Source organism: Lupinus angustifolius, chromosome LG19, assembly GCF_001865875.1.
Source record: "Lupinus angustifolius cultivar Tanjil chromosome LG19, LupAngTanjil_v1.0, whole genome shotgun sequence".
Lineage (NCBI taxonomy): Eukaryota > Viridiplantae > Streptophyta > Magnoliopsida > Fabales > Fabaceae > Lupinus > Lupinus angustifolius.
The window spans coordinates 5,413,112-5,431,657 of NC_032027.1; the positions used below are offsets into that span (position 1 = coordinate 5,413,112).

Consider the following 18,546-nt stretch of genomic DNA (forward strand, 5'->3'; position numbering starts at 1 on the left):
AAAAAACGAATGGTGCATGAAAAGTAGTTGATGGTAGTTAGAGGACGCGCGTGTGGTATAAGAAAAGGCAAAGAAGCACGTAGTGATTTGTTAGTGTGAGAGAAAGAAAACTGAGGCGACGTTTATGGATACCCTCTCCTTCATTCCTTCTCTCCATTCACTTACCATCATTGTCGAAAAAAAGGATGAATTCCTAAGTGCATCACTTTATATATGACACCTTTTGTAATTGCTTAAAAAAATATTTAATTTTTAATTAAATATATTTTTTTAACAAACTAGAAACAATGATATATAAAGTGATATATTTTATAATATAGTAGATGTGTCCTAAAAAACACCATCCTAGCCACACAACTTTTCAGGAAATAAAAATAATAGTAATAAATCAAATGCATGTTAAATAACATGTGTATTTAACTATTTATGAACTCCTATTGATAATGAGTTTGTTTGCCCTTTCAAACTTACAGCTTTTAAGTTTTGTAAAAGAAAAAAATAATATAGGTAGACTAAAATTAATTAGTGGAAGTCTAATGTAATTTATGAAGAGCTAAGAGAGAGAAAGGAGTAAATTGTCATTTTGGTCATTAAAATTGACATTAATAGAAGCCATTGGGCCCAAAAAAGTATGAAGAAAAAAACACAATTTTAGTCCCTAAGAAAATACTAAAGTTAAATAAATTGATTTGATTGTGTCTTTTCTATCTACACTTAACCATGCTACATGTACATGAGACGTTTTTGTAGATTCAACTAAGCCCACAAATTTCAAAGACTAAATCCACATATGATTTGTCATATTTAGGCTCTAGATTATCTTTTCATAATTTCAAAAACTAAATGCCAATATCAAGAATGAAATAAATGTTTGGCTAATAAACAAAAATAAGTCTCTTCAGCTGCATAACTTCTATTCAATTTCCATTTGCTACAAAGAAAGACAGTAATGTACAAATTTGCTAGTTCTCAGCATAAGAATTCCTATACAATGTGATCCACAATTCCACATTTTCATCATGCTAATACCAATGAGATCAAAATTAAATACAGAGAACAAAGAGCTACCTCTCCCGGTCCAAATACAAGTAGGATTGCTGACAATAAATAAAACAATGCCCAACCCCTCATTTTCAAAGAATGCAATCTGAATCTTGGATCAATTACAAAAATTGGGATTCCATGAAAACTATTATGTGCACAAGAAAAGCCACAATGGTTACAGGTAGCAACTTGGCTAGAATGCCTATTTTGGAGCAGCTGATACTCAACTGTCCTGGATCGGTGTACTCATCCTTGCTCTTGCTTGTAACCAGAGAGACGTTTACAGACGATGAACCTGAGCAACGATACGGAATTAAGACAAAGAAAATGACCATGTATGCAGGAAAGAATGAGTTCTCGTGTGGTGAACTTACAATCATAGTCGGCCCATCCGATTTGTTGATTAGCCAAGTCATATACAACAATCCTATCTTTTAGGACAAGATCTACAAGAGAATGAAACAACTATAAACCCAATGATAAAAATACAGGACTAGTTCACATGCTTATATGATAAATTTGATGCATAATTGACGCAAAATAAACATGCCAATGGTAAAGTAAATTTGATGCATAATCCCAAACACACCCTAATTGTAACATCCTTCCAGGTGTTTTCAGTTTTCCTTGTTCAGTTCTACCCACAAGAATAACCTCTCCATGAAATGACTGTCCAATATTGTTAACTAAACACGGAAGACATTCATTATTCAATTCTGTGTGCTATTTACTGAAGTGTCCATTTCATAATCAAATGAGAGAAAATACTTGTTTCTCATAACTCCCAGCCGATTTTATTCTGTTTAAATAATTTTTCCAGGGTCTAACCTCCTAAAATTGTGAATCCCTGCTGCACTTTCTGGAAGCCAATGCACCACATTGCAGCACTATCCTGCAAAAGCAAAGTAGTATTATCAGTGGCATATAGTTCAGAAGAATTACTCTTCCGCAAGTAAAAAGATGCAGGAATGTCACCTAACAAGAGAAGGCATACTTACAAGGAAACCATAATGCATAAGGTACTGTTCTGGTTTTAAAACCATGGATGCTCCTCCCATAAAGTTTAAACTGACTGAAGGAAATATATCACCAAGGCTGAAAGAGCATATATTCAAATGAGATCCAAAGAAATCCTGGTCGGATAAACTTTCATTTTAAAAATGTTTATTGTAAAAGTTTGAATTGAAGTAACCTGGTTGCGACTAGATAGCACTGGTTTCCTTTTGAAATAATGGGTTTAGAAAACTGTGACACGGCAGTAGTTATCTGCACATTCATTTAGATTTCAACATCAATACATGGTATAATGGTATATCATTTTGTAAAGTTGAAGTGCATAAGAAATTGCAGAGTCTCTTAGATTATGACGAGGCCATTGTTTCCACTGCCTAAGTACGCAATTGGTTATATCAAGAGTATTTTAGTTAGTCAATGGGCATTTTGCAAATAGCCCTATAACATATTTAGATCGAGGACAACCTCAATTAACAGCCTAACCTTCTAGGCTTCTGGTTAAGACGGATAGGTATTTCCTATTACTCTGAGGCATTACTGCTTATTATATTACGTAAGAATGTAGAGGGGCATATCAGAGTATCAGACTCTACATATTTTAAGAAATTCAAATGGAAAATGTAACTAAAATCACATAACTTAGCCTCAAAACAGTATAGCCACTGCAGTGTTTCACAATTTCAAGAGAGGAAAACAAAAACTTACTGCATTGACAAAAGGATCATAAGCATCTTGAACAAGGTATGTCAATGTTGTACCAGTGTCGACTATAGTTCCTTGGTTGTCAGCTGTTGCAAATACAGCTGGATCAATTGAGAGGAGTTGTCCATTGACAGCAACGCTCTCGAGATTTAAGTTGTAATGAACCCTGAAAATTGATCCCGGAAGTAGTCAAATAAACTGCAATATCTCATTTAGAACTGCAAGTTATTGGACATGGAATAATGCCATGACAAATATTTTAAGAACCCAGTTCTCTGAGTAATATCACCACCTTTTTATATTCAATTCAAAAACCTATTTCATTAAATTAAAACAAATGAGCAGTATATTATCATAACAAAAACACAAAAATGGTTTACCACTTCAAGGTTGATTCATAGTTTCATACTCATCAAGACCCATCTCTTCTATGACAATACTACCCAGAATCAACAAACTAGGTCAAATAGTAAATACAATGGAACAAAAAACAACATTCTGAAATTTTCAATCTGACAGATTTTATAATGTTCCAAACATTGATATACCGAACCAAACAAAATCATAATAAACCTTACGTAAGCAAGGGGTAAATCTAAGTTTTATGCACACTGGTGATTAATTAGGGTACATCAAATTTTTACGCAGATTGATGAGATCAATAGTAGAATTTGAAGTTTTAAGATGTGTTAATGCTTGCTGATTTTCAGCATCAAATGTGATGCAATATCAGGAACAAACTTGTCCACCAAATGAGGAAAGAAAACAAAGAAGGAAGTGCAGAAGAGAGAACATACTGTGATGGAACAAGCGGACTATAAACTATATTTGGCTCCAAAATCTCACCAAGAACTAGTATGCCTCCTCCATTGCCCTCGCCTTTTAAGCAATGAGAGAACACTTTGGGCGTTATGCCTCGTGATGACAACTGTGATATAACAGATAAAGCACCACGGCCAAACCCAAAAATTCCATCAACTGCCTTTTCTGTCTTAGTTAAATCTCCAGACTGATAGGTGCTACACCTATTCCCAAAGCAACCATGCAAAAACAAACAAAAAGTTCATTTAAACTTGAAATCCATATTAGCATTAACATTTGATTTAAAATGAGCAAACTACAACAACAGAAGCATTAGCTAAAATAGTGAAAAGTGTAATGTAATGTGTACATGGTACACCTAACATTGACACTTTCTTTATAAGGGAAGAAAAAATGAAAGAAAAACAAATGTCCAATAAGGTGTCAATGTTAGGTGTACACATAATATTATTGTAGGGAAAACATCATGATACACAAAAACTAATCTATTGAAATTTTTTTCCTTAACAATCATGCCACTACTGCTAGCTTGATCCATAAATTCATTATATTGGTATATTTTCTACTAATGAAACTCAATGTAATTGTCACCCAAAAAACTAGGCTCCTTTGACCCTCTCATTCAGCATTGCTCTCTAAATGTTCCCAACCCCATAAAAGCATAGGGACTCACCCGAAAATGATGGTAGCTGAACTATTCGATAGCATAGAGTGTCCTACGACCGTCTCAAAATACATCAAATCAGAAACATAATAACCAGATGTCCCACTTCCGTCTCCATACTGAAAGGTATATCTGCACTGACTATCCTGAGAGGGGCATCCAGTAGTCGCAGTTTGAACTGCATAAGCGCATATTGGGTCTGAGCAGGAAAGCAGCGCAGCAGTGGATGAACTGGCTGTGTCAAAATAATTGAGCTCAATCTGTAGAATGCAGAATATAACCAACAACAAGAGCAAAGCATTATGCTCTGAAATGTCTCTTTTTCCTCCACAAGTTATCCATAAACATAAATGAAAACAAGGAAAAACATCAAGTTCTTACCCCTAGCCCACTAGACTGTGGACAATTACTGCAAGTTTCGCCATTAACCCACAAGATGTCACTCCCGGTATCAATCTGAACGTTAAATTCTCTTGGAGGAGAACCCATCTTCACTTTAGTAAAATACAGCCTGAACAAGAAAACCAAGAGTAACCAATGGTTCAAGAGTAAATGGTATTTCTTATTTATTAATAAGCAAATGCTAGCCAGTGGCAGAAATTGGTTAAACAATCAAAAAAGAAAAGTGTTGATATTGAAAAGTGTTGATTATAAATTTCCAACATATTAAGTCATTTTGGGTAAACAATTTGATTAAGCGCTTAATCAAAATAAGCTATAAAGAGCTTATTTTTGTAGGCTTCTCTGATAAGCTTAAAAGAGCTTATTTTCATAGGCTTCAATGGTAAGCTTCGAAGAGCTTATAAGAAGCTCATAAGCTATTCTCATGATGTTTCTGAAAAGCACAAATAAGTTTTGTATAAAATCTTCCAAACGCCCCATCTAATAAGGTGGCATTTGGTCACATGATTTTGAGCACATTCCTCCTAGGAATGCAAAAAACATTTAGCTGGGAATACAAATGTTAGACCTTCACAAGTTAGAAGCATGATAATTTTTAAATTCCCATTTGCCTTATTGTTACTAAATCTTGTACCAAACATGGCAAGCCACACTCCCAATTGAAATGCCCAAGAATGTAAAAATATTTAGGATAGCAAACATCAGATAAAGAATATTTCATCATTGATTCTTTAACAGGTACATAAATCTACCATTCCTACCTCACTAAGTTAGAACCTTGTGCACCGGGCCATATTTTTTTTTCTTTAACGGCTACCCACTCTTATGGCACTAATTAGCAAGTCTGTAATTAAAATCATCCTAAGACAATCTAAAACCATAATTACATGGTACGTAGTACGGGCACAAGATTCACTTAAATATTTAGTCACTTTTTACATTAATTTTATATCACATTCTCTATTACAAACGCCATATGGTGAATTTGGTAAGTGATACAAGAGAATTACCTAATATGTCTAAAACTAGACTATGATCTCAAACACACACTCTTTTTCTTACAATAAATATAAATAGTTAACAAAATTGGAAGGACTAAAGAAAAATGTGAATAACAAAGAACAAAGAATCACATGGTTGAAATGAGAAAAATGAAGAAGAATTAGGAGTACCCAACGAAGTAAGGATCAGAGGTTCCTTGAACAGAGAAATCGACAACATCAACCAAGATTCGAGTGTGCCTTGCTCTATCTCGAGCTCTCAATGCTTCAAGTTCCACCCTTTGGTTCAGAGGAATAACTCGTTCTAGAGGAACATAACTCCACGAAAAACCACCGTGCACCGCCGTCATCTCCGGCATCAGCACGGTGGCTAAGAGCAAGAACAAGACGGGGACGAAACAACGCAACATCTTGATGATGCTGTTGCAGGTTTTTCTGAATTCAGATTTTTTATAGAGGGAAATGTTTTACGGTCTCAGCTTTAGCTTTTACAACTTTTAATTAATAATCCAGAATGGTATTTTAAACCGAATATAATAGAGTTTAATATGATTGAGTGTAATATATTTGTATTGTCACTATAAAGTTTTTTATATTAACAATACATCATTCACATGTTGATTTAGATTACTTGATAGTCGATAATGATCAATATAAATAATGGATAATAGGTTGACAATATAAAAACAATTAGATTATCAATGTATACATATTAAATCCATATAATATATGCTTAATCTCATTCTAAAAATTTATCAAGTGTCTATATTATTTATTAATCAATTTTATTAATTTTTTATTGAATAATCAATAATAATTAAATGTGAAAGAATGTTACACTATATATATATATATTTTTTTTGTTAAACAAACTTTTATAACAGTACATACATTTTTCTCTTTTAAACAAGAAAATTGTGAATCCTTTATTAATTTGAGTGTAATATTGGATAACTACATTTAATATTTATACATAGTTTATCTATCATCTATTTTGTCTATGTGAATAATGAATAATACAATAACAATTAAAGAATTTTTATACAATAATTGAATACATTTTTTTAATTCATTTCTTTAATGTATCAAATAACTTTCTATATATTTTGGACTTTAGATTGATTAATTTATTAATAACATTGTGTGTTAATATGTATCTTTGGGTACATGACCACATAAGTTTGAGCTGATAACACATGTAGAGGATCATAAAATTAGCTTTTTTAATAGGGCTTTTTCATAGACAAATTTTAAATATAAGACCTTAGAAAATCACACAATTACCACTTCACTAACCAAACCCTTGGTGTTATATCAATGTATATTATGTGTGGTATTATCAAATAAGCACAATTGTTATATATATGTTATTGAAATTAATTTGGAATTAGTTAAGACTTCAAGTTAAATGTAAAAACAAGATTGTTTTGTACTCTGTATTAAGTAAAAATTTACTTGAGTATAATGTAAAATAGTTTAGTTTTTTTTGGTACATATGTAAAATAGGTTAGTTGCTAACTTATATATGAACGAAACTTTGTTGGTAGAGGAAAAATTCACTTCCATCTATAACTTAAAAGTAATTATTTTTTTATGGTTGACTTGAAAACATACTTGATCCATAATAAAGTATATACAAATCAATTTCACATACATATTAATAAATTATTCAGAATAAGAATAATTTGAATATAAATAAAACGAATAATGTAATAATTAGGGCTGTCCTATCCGTCATGTTAAATGTCCGCCAAAATTAGAGCGGACATGGGTATGCTTATTTTTAAATAGGGCATGAAATAACATACTCTGTCCACCCTAAACATGGGTAGGGTGAGCTTGTGGGCCGCCCTAAATTAAAGAAAAAGTAAAAATGATATAGTACTAGAACATTGCAAGATATTATATATTGTCTTTTATTATTTATTTCATTGCTGAACCATTAACTATGCATGTTATCATACTTGAGATACATGGATGCACAGTGTGATAGTGAGATTCAAAACACAAAACATAACACTTTGTTTTGCATAAATCAGACATGCAGTTAACTGATAAGATATTATATTTTAGAAAATTGCTACATTACTACATTGTACTCGAGTGGTGAGAACGTGAATTACTCTTGACATACTTGTCTCATCAAATTTCTTATTGGATTATTCATTGATGCCCGTGGACCACCCTACCTCTACCCGTTTGAAATGTCTGTAAACAAAAAAAGTATGTTGGATGAACATTTTAAAGCGGATGAACACATTTTTCATATTCTGTCCACCTAAAATATGCATACGGCCCCCATGAGCAAGGCTCAAATTGCTAATCATAGTTGTGATAGGTATGAGCTCTTTCACAAAATGTTGGTGTGTTTGAGGAAGCCACTCTTACATGTAAGTTGTCATAATAGATTATTTCAGGCCTGGTCGTAATATGACTTCGAGAATGGAGGAAAAATGTTAAAGAATTTCAATAAAATTTAGTATATTTAAGTTAGATATCCAAAATAGTAACAATTACAACAATCACTAACAAAATAAATTTAGACGTAATAATGTGATGTGTGTTGGTCAGTTCAAGTAAAGATGGAATAGAGTACGTCAAGCATGATGTCCATAATTTAATGAGAATACATTTTTAGTCCCATATAATGTGTAACTTCATATACAAATTTATGTATTAGTTTGAAAAACACTTAATAAATTTTTAATTTGAATTATATTTTTCAACCAATCACATTCCTAATTTAATATATAGATATTCATCCGTATTAAGAGTTACAATTGTATGAATTTGGATTATATTGGATGGATGAAAAGTCATTCACCAATCCATATAAATCCATAAAATCATATTTCTAAACTATCTAATTCATCCATATCCAATGGATTTTAATCAATCAATTTCATCTATATATCCATTTTAATAGATTGGATGATTGGGAATTCAATTATTTTTTTTTATAATTTGAACTAAAACATTTTTTTTGAAAGAAAAAATCCTTTTAAAATTATTATTTAATAAAGTATTTTTTAAAATTAATTTAAAAAATGTTTTTCAAACAGTTTTTTTCTTCAAAACATTGTTAAAAATCTTAGTATTTAAATTTACATGTGAAAGTTTTGGAAAAAAATAATGTAGGTGAGGTCAGATATACTATATTGTGCAATCATGCATTTTTTCTTGTGCTCAATCATGACACAAAATGTTATATAGGAAGAGAGTAATTTACATCACTGGTATCAAAACCGGTTCTTGCAGACCGGTGAATCGATCTTAATACTGCTACGATACAACATTTATAACAGTCATGCAACTATACTGGTAAAAAATGGTCATACTCGTTGGTTTTCGATTGAATATTACCGGTCATACTGATAAGTTTTCAATTGAACCGTACCGGTCATACTAGCTGATTTCATTTAAAATTATTTTTTAATGAAAATGATTTATTTTTACCAAAATATTTGTATGGATGATCAAACACACAACTGCTACATTTTTATACAACTAAAAGATGGTCTACAATATATATTTTTAACAAGTGGTATAAATAAAAATAGTTATTGTCTTCTTTATTGATTTTTCAACATTAACATTAATATAAAATATATGAATATCGAACTTCACTAGTATGCGGTTTAATAGTGAACCATGGGTTGAACCACCATATTAGTATACCAGTACTCTGACCGATTTGATGATCGGTACACTATTAATAATATTAGCCTATATTTTACACATTGGGTTTGCATTTTGCTTTATAAGAAAAAATATTTTTGTTTTTATTTTTGGATGGATTGATATCCATCCAAATGGATATACCCATGAATATGCATTGGATAAAATAGATGGATTTGAATTCATCCCTTATAAAGATTATATCCATTTAAATCTATTAGTTCTAATAGATAAATTTGAATGAATTTAGATGAATTATAAATTGTTGATAATTTTACCACCTATAATGCATATATAATAGCGTATTAATAAGAAAAGTTCTCATTCATGCCTTTGACCATACTCAAGCCAATAAATCTATCAAGTTAGAAGACCATCAACTTCAATAAGATATAAAACATATTTGAGTAATACCTATTGTTTGTTGCCTGCAATAAAAATAACAATGCAATAAAAATAACAATTCAACTCTATTCTTAGGTTAACTTAGATTATTTCACAAACTAGACTATGAATTCTATTTTATCTAAGGCTGAGCACGACTTGACCCTACCCGCTTATCCAGTTTGATCTGATTATGATTGGACCTAAATAGGGTTGATTTCATCGGGTCTGGGACTGTGTTCGAGTTTAAAATTTAGACCTAATTGATATTTAGGGCCAGATAAAGGACAAACATGACCTGACCGGACTGACCCATGATTAATCTCTTATCATACTTGTGTGTGTCTCTCTATTTAATTATTATGTAAAGAGTAATGATATCTTTTTAGTCGAAAATATCTTGATTCTCTAGTTTTTCATCATATGTAATGAGTAACAATATATATACACATATCATTTTATATGCCAAATAATATTAAATAATATTGGAAGACTTTAACAAAAAAGAGGCGTGCGTTATATTTAATTGTGTCTAGGGTCGGGCTCAGGTTCATAGGCTAACACAATCGATATTTAGGGTAATGTTAGTTTCGGGTCTAAAATCAGGTCTGAGTTCAAAAAATGATCCAACCAATATTTAGGGTCAGATAATGGACAAATATTAGTAATCCTAGCCCAATCCACACCCACCCCTAATTCTACCTATAGATGTGAATTAATACACATTGACAAGCAATATTGCAAAATTAAAATATAGTGATAAATTATGAATTATAACGTATATACAATATATCTATTAAATATATCTATTAAATGTTTATGTATAATATATCTAATAATATCTTGGTAGCCGCTCCCGGAGATGTAGGTACAATTGGCTGAACCCCATTAACAAATTATCTTGTTTCTTCTCTTATATTTATTCTATGCCTTTATTTGATTGCTTGTGGCCAACGCTGCACAACGATCGTTTCTGCTGCACCAACAATTTCTAAAATGTGTCCTTGCTGTTTGGTGTTGCATATTGGTCATTTTTCATGTTAGAATGTTTCTATTCACTATGGTTAAACTTGTAGATAATTTTTATCATGGATAGTAAAGCTTTCTTGATTGGATCTAGTCAATGGTGGTTAAACATAATGTTGGATTATGTCATGAACAATTAAGCTTTGTTGCCTTATGATATTTAATGATTGTAGTTGTTGTTAGTGGTATCTATTCCATGAATATTGGATTACACTAGATACTAATAAGATGTTGGTCAAGTAGTGTTGGACCGCTCTGGATCTCAAAAAGTTGTTTTAAATAAAAAATGTTGTAGTGAATTATGTATAAGTATTATTTTAAGATAGGTACAAATTTATGATTCAAGTTTATCATAATTCAACTAGTTTACTCGAAATCTCGAGTTTAAAAACCTTGATAAAAACGAGTTTAAATATTTAGATATGTCCTTAAACCTTCATTCTTGAACCCATTCCTCATAATTATTTAAATATTTATAATGTCATTTGTCCTACTCTAATTTTGGCTTCTCTGTTAAGAAAACACGAGTTTCATGAACTTGGACTAGTGACTTAAATATGAAAAATATGTAGTGCTTTAAAGTGTAAAAAGTATACCTTTTTTTTTGTTTTTCCTGATATGAGGCTATTTGGTAGAAACTATATGATGTAAGAGTAAATACATCTTTAGTTATTCTCTTTAAAAATAAGCTCAATTTAGAAAAACTTTTTGTATAAGACACTAATTCAAGAGGGTCTGTGCAATGAATTCAATTAAAAGTATGCTATAGAAACTGAACACTGCATTATAAGCTAAGAAGCCACATGTTGATACATGGTCCAACTACCCTATTAATGAATCATATTTCTATAACCTTCATTTACTTTTCCCACATTTTTCTAATTTTCAATCTTTTTCCAATGACTTGGCGTGTCAATTTTCCAATCTATATTACTACTATGAATCTTTGTCTTACCATCAAATTAATGGGTTTGGATTAAAATTTGCAAACTTAATGTTTTATAATCTTCATTTTGAAAATTTCTGTTTAATTATAAGGGAATTGGTTACACGATTATTTATGTTTGGAACCTTTTTTAAGTGGTTTTGACAATTATAAAAGTTTACTTTTACTATACAATTTTGGGAAGCAATAAATTTTTGTTTCTACCGAACCATACTTTAATACCTAACCCCATTTTTCACTCAATTGGACTCGGATGCAAACCAAAATTAGAAAGAAAAGAGAAGTAATTTTATATTTCTGAACCTCCATTAGAGATCCATAATGCTCTTAAAAGAAACTTTAGTCGTAATTTTCACTACAATAATGTCTTACTTACTCACGTGTAATTAAATAATAATTGTTTTTAGGATGAAATTTAATAATTATAATTATTTAATATGTTTACAAACATTTAAAATATACACATAGTGATGATAAGTTCAAGCCTCATGTATTCGGCAACTTTTAGAGAAGAGAGGGAAAAGTGCACTTTTCGAGCTTTAAACATGGATATAATCCCATTTCTTATTTCATACATATACTAATTGATCAAACTCTAATCTTATATATATTAAATAATGGTATTACTTAATTAATTTCTTTTAAGATGTATAGTTACCTCTTCTAACAAATGTTGTTCCTGGAAATCGAATATTTGAATTTTGATGTATCTAAATATCCATATTGGGTGTTATGCTAATATACAAACACCTTATTTGTTTGACTAATGATTAGAAAACATAATACAAGATGACTAAACTAATTACATCACACACATGCCCATACATTTCTTACCTTCCACTCCAATTAATCATTCATCATCCACACACCCTTTTGACATGCACATAAATTCCTCACCCTCCCATCCACCCCAAACCCATTTCTCAGCTCAAAAATAACATTAACATAAACCAATTCATATAACTCAAACATGGGGTTCAAAAGAACCCTATTTTGGCTCTCTAGCTTTTTCATTTTTCTCTTTTCTATCATCATCTTTCATTATACTACTCCTCCTTTCCCCACCCCTAGCACAACCATTACCCCTAAAGAAATTTTCAATTTTGAGCTAGATAATATATTTCACAAGATTATAAGGCTAAGTGGTGCTCAAGATATTGTGTCCATAGTAACAAGTATTTTGAGAACGCATAAGGATAAATGTGACAAAGCTAAATGGGCTTCTACACTTATTCAAAACTATAATGTGACTCTTGTGCTCATAGTTGACCAACATGGTTGTGGAAACTTTAGTAGTGTGCAAGAAGCAGTTGATGCTGTTCCTGAATCTAGCTCTAATACCACCCTTATCATAATTGATTCTGGTACATACAGGTTGTTTCTCTTTTTGATTTTTTTAAAATCGATTCTTAATACTTAACTAATTCCATACTCTTTTTTAAGGAAGAATACTATCTGCATATAGTTTCACATATCATTTCTTACTTGTATATTTTGTTTTATCATTTTTACTTCATTTTGTTTTGAAGTTCAGGTTCTCATTATAACATCTCACACAAATACCATCACAATATTTTAGTTACCCTGTGGGCTTGTGGTTAAATCAAAATTGTGTTAGGCTATGATTATGGATAATATCGGCTACAATTGATCGCATCTGGCCACAATACAACAACAACCATGATACCAAAATTATTTTTTCACACTTTTATTTGTTATGAGTTTTATTAAAACACTAAACATCAATATTGTATTTTTATAACATAGTTTTCTATCTTAAGGAAAAGATTGTACTATAAATCATGGTATCTCATACAAACTAAATCCAAAAGTTATAGAAGTAAAGTTTTCCTTAAATGGTTACAGGGAGAAGGTAGTGGTACAAGCCAACAAAACAAACTTGATAGTTGAAGGTCAAGGGTACCGTGACACAATAATAGAATGGAATGACACAGCAAATTCCACTGCAGGAACAGCTAATAGCTACTCATTTGGGGTCTTTTCTTCTAAGTTCATTGCTTACAACATTAGCTTCAAGGTAAACAATTATTTCATTGGTTACTTTGTTTAATTTCCTATAGCCTATTTCTTAGGTCTTGTATACTATTTTAAAATATGGATCACATCAAATTATGCTCTTCTAACTCTTGCATGTCATTATAATTGAGATATGTACTAATTAGGCTGAAATCCTTTTTAGACTCAAATTTGACACGTGAAAGAAAAAAGATTTAAGGGTCCAAATTTTTTATTTTTTCTGAATTAAATAAATTAAAAACATAGACTTTTAAACTTCTTATTACTTCCCCTCACATTTCATAATTGGAAAATAGCTGATCTTGTGGTAATTGTGGACCATATTGATAGCAATGTAACTTAATTTAAAACATTGATATTTTCACATAGCGAGATTTTCAGTTTTAGTTGTGGATAGAATGCAGCTCCTCCGCCATCACCGGGAGCGGTGGGGGCACAGGCAGTGGCTCTAAGAGTTAGTGGTGATCAGGCAGCATTTTATGGATGTGGATTTTATGGTGCCCAAGACACACTCAATGATGACAATGGGAGACATTATTTTAAAGAATGTTTCATCCAAGGATCCATTGATTTCATATTTGGAAATGCTAAATCACTTTATGAGGTACAAAATAACTGCCTTAGCTTTAAAGTTGATCTTTTCTACCTCTATGCATTATAAGAATAGAGATTTGGGTATGAGAGTATATCTCAAATTATGTCTCGTACCAAGAAAATATGTAATTTATTGTGATTGGTTAAAAAATTATTCAATTTTTAATTTAAGTATTTTTTTTTAATCAACCATAACGAATCACATACTTTCTGGGCCGGTAAATATGATCTTGCAAACTGGTTATGCCACAACCCGTACAAGAGTTTAGCTAAGAATTTATATAATTAATATCATTGTTCATTTTACAAGATGGTGTAATGCCAATTTTGAAAGTATGAACATTTTTTTAACAATCTACCTTTAAAATATAATAATTTCATTAGGATTGTGCCATAAAGTCTATAGCAAAAGAAGACCCAGATGGGAGAGTGAGTGGGTCAATAACAGCACAAGGAAGGAAATCAATGAAGGAGGAAAGTGGGTTTTCATTTGTGAATTGTAGTATTATTGGAAGTGGAAAAGTGTGGCTTGGAAGAGCTTGGGGAAGTTGTGCTACTGTGGTTTTCTCAACAACATATATGTCTGATGTTGTTTCTTCTGATGGATGGAATGATTGGAGCGATCCCTCTAGAGATCAGTCTGTAATTACTACCATTTACCCCTTCATTTACTTCTTCTTTATCTCAAGACAAATTTCTAAGACTATTGGATCATTTATTATTTACATGCACTGTTATTGTTAGGATTTATTTGCGAATTAGATTTTGGTGGGGAAAGAGAAGCTTCAGAGTTAATCTATTAGTGTATTTTATGGCTCTGAAGCCTTTGTTTTCCATTCATTCCAATTCATAGCCTATTTTGAAGGGGAATGGAAGAAAAAACTTCAAAGTTATCTCTTAAATATATTTTATGGCTATGAATGAAGCCTTCTATTTTCACTCATAACTCTATGCAACCTCCCATATGGGAATAAATGGAAGGCTTCAAAGTCATTTCATAAGTGTATTTCACAACTCTGAAGTCTTTTCATTCCCTCTATTATGCTCCAAAAACTAACTTAAAGATACATTTAAATAAAAGTAATATCTATAAATGTTGAATAATATATTCACTATAGATTGAAAAAACATGTACATTAAACTCTTTTCTAATTCACACAAGTGATTAAATAATATGTGTAACATCAATATTATACATATGTTAATTTCATGAGATTGTTTTAGCTTAATTAAGCATTTTTTTGGGTTAAAATCAAGCATCTTTAAATTTCTAGGAATGTTGCTACAATATACTTTTGATACGAGAGTTAAGATTCTACTTTCTACCTAACTTATATGCATATTAATCAATTATGTCTTATTGTGTCCCACATATCGCACGTTCCAAATGTTAGAGAAGCAATTTTTTGTTAGAAGAGCACAAAATGCTCTTGCTTCAATAGTTGAGTGAGGATTAATATCATTCCAATACAAAAATGAGGTGAACATGTGAAAAGACAAACTGATTAATTTCTATTGTGAGACTAATAGCTAAAATGCTCTCTAGGGTCTAAATAGAGCGAGGAGATTTATTTCAATCTCAAAACGGAAAGAATCTAACATTTCAAATATTCATAGCTCAAACAAAGAAAAAATGTCTATGCTATTTATATGTTTGATTAACCAATTGTTGTTTGTTTTTGTTGGTAACTTAGTGTTAATGCATGCAGGAGCGTGTACTTTGGGGAGTATAATTGCGTTGGAAGTGGTGCAAATTATACATCTAGAGTCTCTTATGCAAAGCAACTCATGGATTATGAAGCAATTCCCTATATGAATATTTCGTATATTGATGGAACTGATTGGCTTCTTAATTATTCTCAAAATTAATTAGGGTAACAGTAGATATAGTGTGTTATTAAACTAAATCTCAATCACCAGAAGCACACGTAAAGTTGAAGAACATTGAAGTCATGTTTATGTTTTTTATCCAACAGACTACATTAGCTAGCTAGTTCTAGTAGCTTATGTAATGCATGATTTTATTTTATTTTAAATTTAATTTTAGTTTATTAATTAAATATGCATAAATGAGGTTGTGTGAGTACCCGACATTATTTAAAGAATACAAAATAAAAGAGCTAGTCTTGGAAAACTAAGTCCAATATTTCTAATTTCTAAATATGTGAAAAATATTATTTTTCAAAATAAAGTTTCCATTTTCTTTTTCTTACACAATGTTCTTAGGGTACTTCTGAACATCTAGCATGACATAAATATGTAATAATAATATGTTGTAAATTTTAATTGTTTGATTTAGTAACATTTAATATCAATGTAATTTGTTCTGTTGTGTAGTATTTGATTGAGTCATGGATATAGTACTAAGATTATCATAGAATGGGAGGAACTTGATAAGGAAACTTGAATTGCAACCAGGATTCTCCAAATGAGTGATTGATGAATTAGTTTTTACGCAGAGTAAAGATCACACTTCTAAACTTTTCTACGGTTAAGAAAACATAATCATAAATAATTTGTCAATTTTCTGCAAAAAGTATACCCATAAAAATAGAATATTGGATAATTTTCACACCATCCAGATAGAGTCTACTATACTTAAGAAGTGCACCAAATCTTGTTTTCTGGAGTAACTCTGATATACTTTCTTTTTATTATATTGAATTTAGAGAAAAAATATATATGCCGACAATATATGAATTTTATAGACTGTCATTACACCATTTATATTTAATAATTATTAACTCTTCACAAAAAGTAAGTCAAATAAATAATGTAATGACTGTATATAAATACCGACAGTATGACACTTGAATTTAATACTTCACTAAATTTATGTGTATGCATTCAACATCCAAGATTAAGTGAACAGAAAAAACCTTAAATCCGAGATTATAAATTAAAATGTAAACTGAAAAAAACAATCTCCTTTGAAAAAAGTTTACAACAAATGATAAGTGCATAAAACTTAGATTAATATATAACAACATCACATACAATCAAAACAATCATTAATATACGTTAATGAGAGTGGGAGGATTCTTTACATTGAAAATGGCCCACAGAATGTGTAACTCCGTCACAAGACGGGGTAACTTACCATTGCACCAAAGATCACTCTCAAAAGACACAGCTAAATGGATAAAATAACTAGATCATTTCTAACAACAAATAAAGACTGCACATATTGTGAACTTTAATCTGATCGATCATAGCCAACACTTGACTTCCAATGTTTCACATATATCCCGCAAATAAGTTGAGTTGCTGACCAGTAGGCGATGGTTCAAGCTCATTGCTCATCATGACTCTAGTTCAAGCTCATTGCTAATCATGACTCAAGCTCATGGTTCCTGGTTGTTGATTCTAGCCGATCGAGATGAACCGCTCTCCATGTTGAATTAGAGGATTTCAGCAACAAGCCCAGAGCAGAAGAACATGTTGCTCTAACAACCGCATCAGGTGACCGGCTCATTTGTCCCACCAGCATACCAAATACCTAGAAGAAGATACAGATCCTATGAAAATTCAGTTTTAGCTGAAATGTTGGAAATTTTCAAGCACAAGTAGGAAAGACCTGTGTATGGTAAACAGCTAGAATATGCTGATTGTCTGATAGAGATAGCATACTGCTGCAGAAGTATATGGCATTTGCTTGAATTATAGGCCATGGTGCATCAAAAGCCTGCCCCATCAAGAAAGTAAGCAGAGCTAAGATTTTGGAATGATAAAATATTTCCAAAAACATACAGTTTTTTGGTATAAAAAGCAGTTCCGAGATGAAATTATTTGAACTATATGCACAACAGGTCAAAATGCGTAGAAGATGACGAATGTATGCTACAACTAACAAACCTAAAACAGTTGCAGTAACTCAAAATAAAAGACGAGCAGTAGAACAATAGCTTAGGGACAATATCGATAATAGAAACATCAGGTGTTTGTTTGTGTTATACAGAACATTTGTGTCCTTTTGTACCGGAACAAAAATATGTTGTTCAAAACTAAATCCGGAAAGGAGAAATGATTACAATCCATAGGATCCAAAGGAAGAAATAAATTATTAGGCAACTGAACGCATCAATGAAAGAAAATAAGAGAGCACACTTTGATAAGCTAATTTTGATTTCAGTTGGTAAACAAATCAAGGCTGACTTCATGTTATAGCAAAAACATGTGTATTGAAATTAATTAGTTATACTTATGATGTATAGCAGCATAAGGCAGCATAT

At 31.2% G+C, this 18,546-nt stretch overlaps 3 protein-coding genes across 9 annotated transcripts in view; 1 reads left to right on the plus strand and 2 right to left on the minus strand.

Annotated features, from left to right (window-relative positions):
* Positions 915-6,143, minus strand: LOC109333715 (aspartic proteinase-like protein 2). The gene is made up of 10 exons (XM_019569273.1): positions 5,821-6,143; positions 4,628-4,757; positions 4,256-4,506; positions 3,558-3,785; positions 2,764-2,926; positions 2,237-2,310; positions 2,043-2,139; positions 1,873-1,936; positions 1,419-1,490; positions 915-1,339 (listed from the first exon to the last, which is right to left on the minus strand). The coding sequence occupies exons 1-10, from the start codon at positions 6,057-6,059 to the stop codon at positions 1,164-1,166; spliced, it is 1,494 nt and encodes a 497-aa protein (XP_019424818.1). The 5' UTR covers positions 6,060-6,143; the 3' UTR covers positions 915-1,163.
* Positions 12,556-16,343, plus strand: LOC109333783 (probable pectinesterase 15). 2 transcript variants are annotated; one of them, XM_019569353.1, is made up of 5 exons: positions 12,556-13,057; positions 13,550-13,721; positions 14,118-14,324; positions 14,699-14,952; positions 16,024-16,343. In XM_019569353.1, exons 1-5 carry the CDS (start codon positions 12,654-12,656, stop codon positions 16,181-16,183), a joined length of 1,197 nt encoding a protein of 398 aa, XP_019424898.1. In that variant the 5' UTR covers positions 12,556-12,653; the 3' UTR covers positions 16,184-16,343. The 2 variants fall into 2 exon arrangements, with proteins under 2 accessions (XP_019424898.1, XP_019424899.1); XM_019569354.1 differs by having other exon boundaries at positions 14,699-14,956; positions 16,024-16,167.
* LOC109334341 (protein SHOOT GRAVITROPISM 6) overlaps positions 17,271-18,546 on the minus strand; it is a 32,450-nt gene continuing 31,174 nt past the window's right edge. For 5 of the 6 annotated variants that reach the window (XM_019570056.1, XM_019570058.1, XM_019570057.1 and 2 more), the window contains 2 exons: positions 17,892-17,999; positions 17,271-17,813 (listed from right to left, as the gene is read on the minus strand). In XM_019570056.1, coding sequence (XP_019425601.1) covers positions 17,646-17,813; positions 17,892-17,999 — 276 coding nt within the window. In that variant the 3' untranslated portion in view covers positions 17,271-17,645. The remainder of the gene's footprint in view (positions 17,814-17,891; positions 18,000-18,546) is intronic. The other variant, XM_019570059.1, reaches the window with a different exon arrangement.

Bases quoted from the DNA above. Each gene is read 5' to 3' on its own strand.
- LOC109333715 (XM_019569273.1), bottom strand. From the start codon at position 6,059: ATGTTGCGTTGTTTCGTCCCCGTCTTGTTCTTGCTCTTAGCCACCGTG. The intron at 3,786-4,255 runs GTGAGTCCCTAT...CTTTGGGAATAG, and splicing joins TCAGCTACCATCATTTTCGG to GTGTAGCACCTATCAGTCTG. The intron at 2,311-2,763 runs GTAAGTTTTTGT...ATGAATGTGCAG, and splicing joins ATGATCCTTTTGTCAATGCA to ATAACTACTGCCGTGTCACA.
- LOC109333783 (XM_019569353.1), top strand. From the start codon at position 12,654: ATGGGGTTCAAAAGAACCCTATTTTGGCTCTCTAGCTTTTTCATTTTT. The intron at 13,058-13,549 runs GTTGTTTCTCTT...AAATGGTTACAG, and splicing joins ATTGATTCTGGTACATACAG to GGAGAAGGTAGTGGTACAAG. The intron at 13,722-14,117 runs GTAAACAATTAT...AGTTGTGGATAG, and splicing joins CTTACAACATTAGCTTCAAG to AATGCAGCTCCTCCGCCATC.